The sequence below is a fragment of the Parasteatoda tepidariorum genome, chromosome 9 (genome assembly GCF_043381705.1).
Source record: "Parasteatoda tepidariorum isolate YZ-2023 chromosome 9, CAS_Ptep_4.0, whole genome shotgun sequence".
In the NCBI taxonomy this organism is placed as follows: domain Eukaryota; kingdom Metazoa; phylum Arthropoda; class Arachnida; order Araneae; family Theridiidae; genus Parasteatoda; species Parasteatoda tepidariorum.
In genome coordinates this window covers 16,217,852-16,221,669 of record NC_092212.1, presented here as the reverse complement: position 1 = coordinate 16,221,669, position 3,818 = coordinate 16,217,852, and the positions used below count along the sequence as shown (strand labels likewise).

The 3,818-nt window shown below is 30.2% G+C and overlaps 1 protein-coding gene across 1 annotated transcript in view; it reads right to left on the bottom strand.

The window, feature by feature from the left end:
* The window catches only part of LOC107457293 (protein toll-like), a 17,269-nt gene extending 13,709 nt beyond the window's left edge, over positions 1 to 3,560 (bottom strand). Inside the window, exons 1-2 of the mRNA XM_071185755.1 lie at positions 3,153 to 3,560; positions 87 to 240 (exon numbers count right to left, since the gene is read on the bottom strand). Of these exons, the coding sequence (XP_071041856.1) occupies positions 87 to 240; positions 3,153 to 3,560 (562 nt within the window). The remainder of the gene's footprint in view (positions 1 to 86; positions 241 to 3,152) is intronic.
* Between the last annotated feature and the right edge of the window lie 258 nt (positions 3,561 to 3,818).

The following is a 3,818-nucleotide window of genomic DNA, read 5'->3' as shown; positions in this document are numbered from 1 at the left end:
TGACTATTGAAGTTCTCGCAAATCAATAGTCTTCAACGACTTTAATGAGTGAAAGGTTTTATTGAAGGATTTAATAAAGTTATTACTTAAATTGATATATTCCAAACGATGACTTTGAGCGAAACAGTTTCCAATGCTCCTTATGAAATTGCCTTCAAGATTAATAACCATCAAATTTTCCAAATTGTTGAAAAGATCTTCAGGTATGGTTGACAATGCATTAAAGCTCAAATCGATATTCTATATTAAAAAAAAATACACAATTAGTTAAATATTCATTAGTTATCGCAGCAGTTCTCAATTTGTTTCAGTATCAGAACTCTAAATAATCAATCTTTTATTGGCAGACTTTAAAAATAAAGTTTATTAAAGTAATTTTGAACATTATTACCTATAAAAGACTATTTTAAAATATTTAATTAGAGTTATGAAGATTTTTAATAGTCTTGTTATTAATGATCTTAAATTATATTTTATGTCCGGTAGTTGAATTTGCAGTCCTTGTGCTACATCTAGTCTAGTTAAGAATTAATTTTTGGCATGAATACATTTGATGAAAACGAACAAAATAAGATAAATTACGGTTTATTTCAAAATGAAAACTTAAAAAGAACAGAGTTGATAATGGTTATTAACACGTTGAGCACCGCTGGACTTTCCATTTAGACCTCGTAAACCACCGGTGACTGACACTGAAATTACATTTAGGCTGCGTCAACCACCGCTTGCTGACACTGACCTTTCACATAGGTCGCGAAAAACAGCTGGCTGACAGCGTATGACATGATATAGAACTATAAAATTTACTCTCTTTTATGGAATTGCAGAAAATTTATTCAAAATTTACTTAATTATTGTGATTCTTAGTTTAATAAATTCAATTTTGTGGATTTTTATCCACCACTATTATAAAAAAATTCGTAGGCATATATAATTCACCATTTTTTTCTGATATGTTATGCTAAACCTTTTATAAACTAGCAAAATATGTCTATATTTGCAAGTTTAGTTTGTTTGTAGTTATTTACCGTGTGGCCAGACGAGCAAGCCATGTAAAATTAGCGTGGCATTAAACGTGTTAAGGAAACATATTTCTTTATTAAAGATATTAGTTATTTTATTTGGATTTGAAAAGTGTGAAAATATTACTAATGAAATATTTCCTAATTGCTTGTTCTTTTCATATCTTCTTCAATATATTATTAGAAATACCAGATTTTCTTTTAAAATTGTTATTTATAATTCTTTGGCATTTTAATTGAAATAATTTTATTAAGGTAACCGAAATATTAAATAAATTAGGAATTAAAATTTGGATCTAAATATTATCCGAGGTTTCAAAACACATTACTCATGATAAAAAATGATAGCTACCGGAACCCCTTTAGCTCTTCCACGGAACTCTAGGGTTCCGCGAAGCACCATTTGAAAACCGCTGAGTTAAAGTATTTGCAGAGTGAACTAAAACAATGAATTGCGTTTTAAGGCTGTTCTAAGACAAATAAAAATGAAATCTTTAAAAAAACTCGTAGCAGTTGGCAGCAATGGTTTTTATTACTAATTTTAGATCTCCATGCACTCACTAAATTCCAAAACCGGGAACTACTGGGAATGCTCATTGAAAGGATCTAAGAGTCTTTGATCCTATAGTCGGAATCGGGTGTTGGAGATAAGGATGTGAATCAATCAGATATAGTCGGGAATTGATTCAAAGTAATTTGTATTAGAAGCGGCTGCTGACAGGTCTCATTCATAAATATTTAAACAAACATTCTTTCTTGAGGGAAGTTCCATGGTAAAATTTGATCAATAATTTCAATATTAGGTGCATTTTATATTTGTTATCAAAATTTTATTTTTAATCAATAATGTATTCACCCTCGTTAGTAACAACCTTTTAATGCCGGATCGAGAAAAATGAAAAATTCTTTGAAGATTCACGAATATTTAATACACCGAAAATACATTAATTTCCGGTCCCCTAATATTTTAAGAAGATTTGGTAGGAAAGAAAAATTCTCTCGGTAATTAGTTCTTTAATATATATAGCGAAAAAGAAAAAGAGATATTACCCAGAATTAATGATCGAAATTTCACAAACTAAGTACCAATCTTAAAAGTTTTTAGAGGTGATTTCATATATACTGATTAATTAGTACTAACTATTATTTTAGTTACAGAATCATACTCAAATTCGTACTTTCTCTGAAAAAACATTCATTTTACTTGGATGGATTCCGAGTTTTGTTTATCAAAATATTGTGGACAACAGCAGCTAATAAAATATATTTCTCAATATTTTAGATAGAAGAGTGGTTGAAAGTTTAACCTCTCATTGTATATTTTATGTAGGCGTATTGTTAAATGTCTAAGACTTTTTGAAGTGAATCTAGCTATTATGAATCTTTTAAAGCTAGACATTTTTAAGTGAAGAGCGCAATTATAAATTACACAATTATAATTAGCACACAAAAATTCGATTATCAAAAGAGGTGAAAAATTTTTTTTATAGTCATTTATTATTTTTTAATATTTAATTTAATATAATTTGAAAATATTTTAAATCGTAAGGTAGGTAAATTTCCCCCCGTTTTAAACATTTTGCTTACTATGCTTGAAAACGTTAAGAAGCAGATATTTTTATTATTCAAAAGTGACATTTTGAATAAAAATTTACCTCTTGCCTATAGTCAACCATATAAGAATAGATTGTTGAAATACTTTTTTGTTAAGGTAATAATCAGTTAATTGTGTGCTCTAGCTTTCAAAGGGCAACACGTATGCGGTAGAACACGTTTTCGGAAATTTCCGATCGTTTACTCTTATTAAAACAAACCCCACCAGCCTGCTGCATACTTGGAGGATTATGGATGTTTAATATTCACAATTTCGTGACCAACGATATGATAGTGGCAATAAGGACAGCATTGTGTACATGGTACTTTTCCTTCAAAGTGAAGCTGTTACCGAAAGTTCTATCAAAAGCTAGGTGTGAGCTTCGAGCCGTTAGAGGGAATGGAACCTCAATACGCCTCAATTACAACTCATTGCTTTATCCATGAGACATTGCTGGTTTCATTACTTTTATTATGGAAATACATGTTAAAGCAAGAAGGAAAAAGTTAAAAATAGAAATATGTAATGAAAATTACCATCAAATTTGGATTTTGAAATAAACCACCAACTGTTATGAGATTGTTCTTGTCCAATTTGACCAAGCGTAAACTCGGGCACGGATCAAATGTTTTATTATCTAAACTACGCAACCTATTACTCGTTAGAATAATTGATTGGAGATTTAGATCACCCAAAAAAGCACTGCCTAATAGTGAACTTATTCTGTTTTGAGTCAGTGAGAGGTTTACAAGCTCAGACATAGATTGAAGTTCAGTTGTAATCTCAGTTAATTTACCATCTTCAATCTCAAGTGATTTCAAAGTCTTGGTGTTACAAATAGCACTTGGAATTTCATGAAATTTAGTGTGAGAAAGATGTAGTTTAAAGAGTAAATGAGCTTGGGCGAAGGCATTGTCATCTATACTCAGAAAGGGGCATCTCATATTTATATGATGTATCCTGACATTAGAAAATATATTATCAAATAACCGTGACACTTGCGAGTTTTTTTTCACTTGGCACTGAACAAGCACTTGATCAAAAACTTTTGATTCAAAATGACGACGAACTATGTACTTTCTAATTGTTAATAAGTTATCCACATTTTTACAAATAAGTCTCATGTGTTTTTCCACATATTGCACCTTGCATTTATCCTGTTTCGTGTCAACAACCAACAAAATGCTAAACATCACAAATAA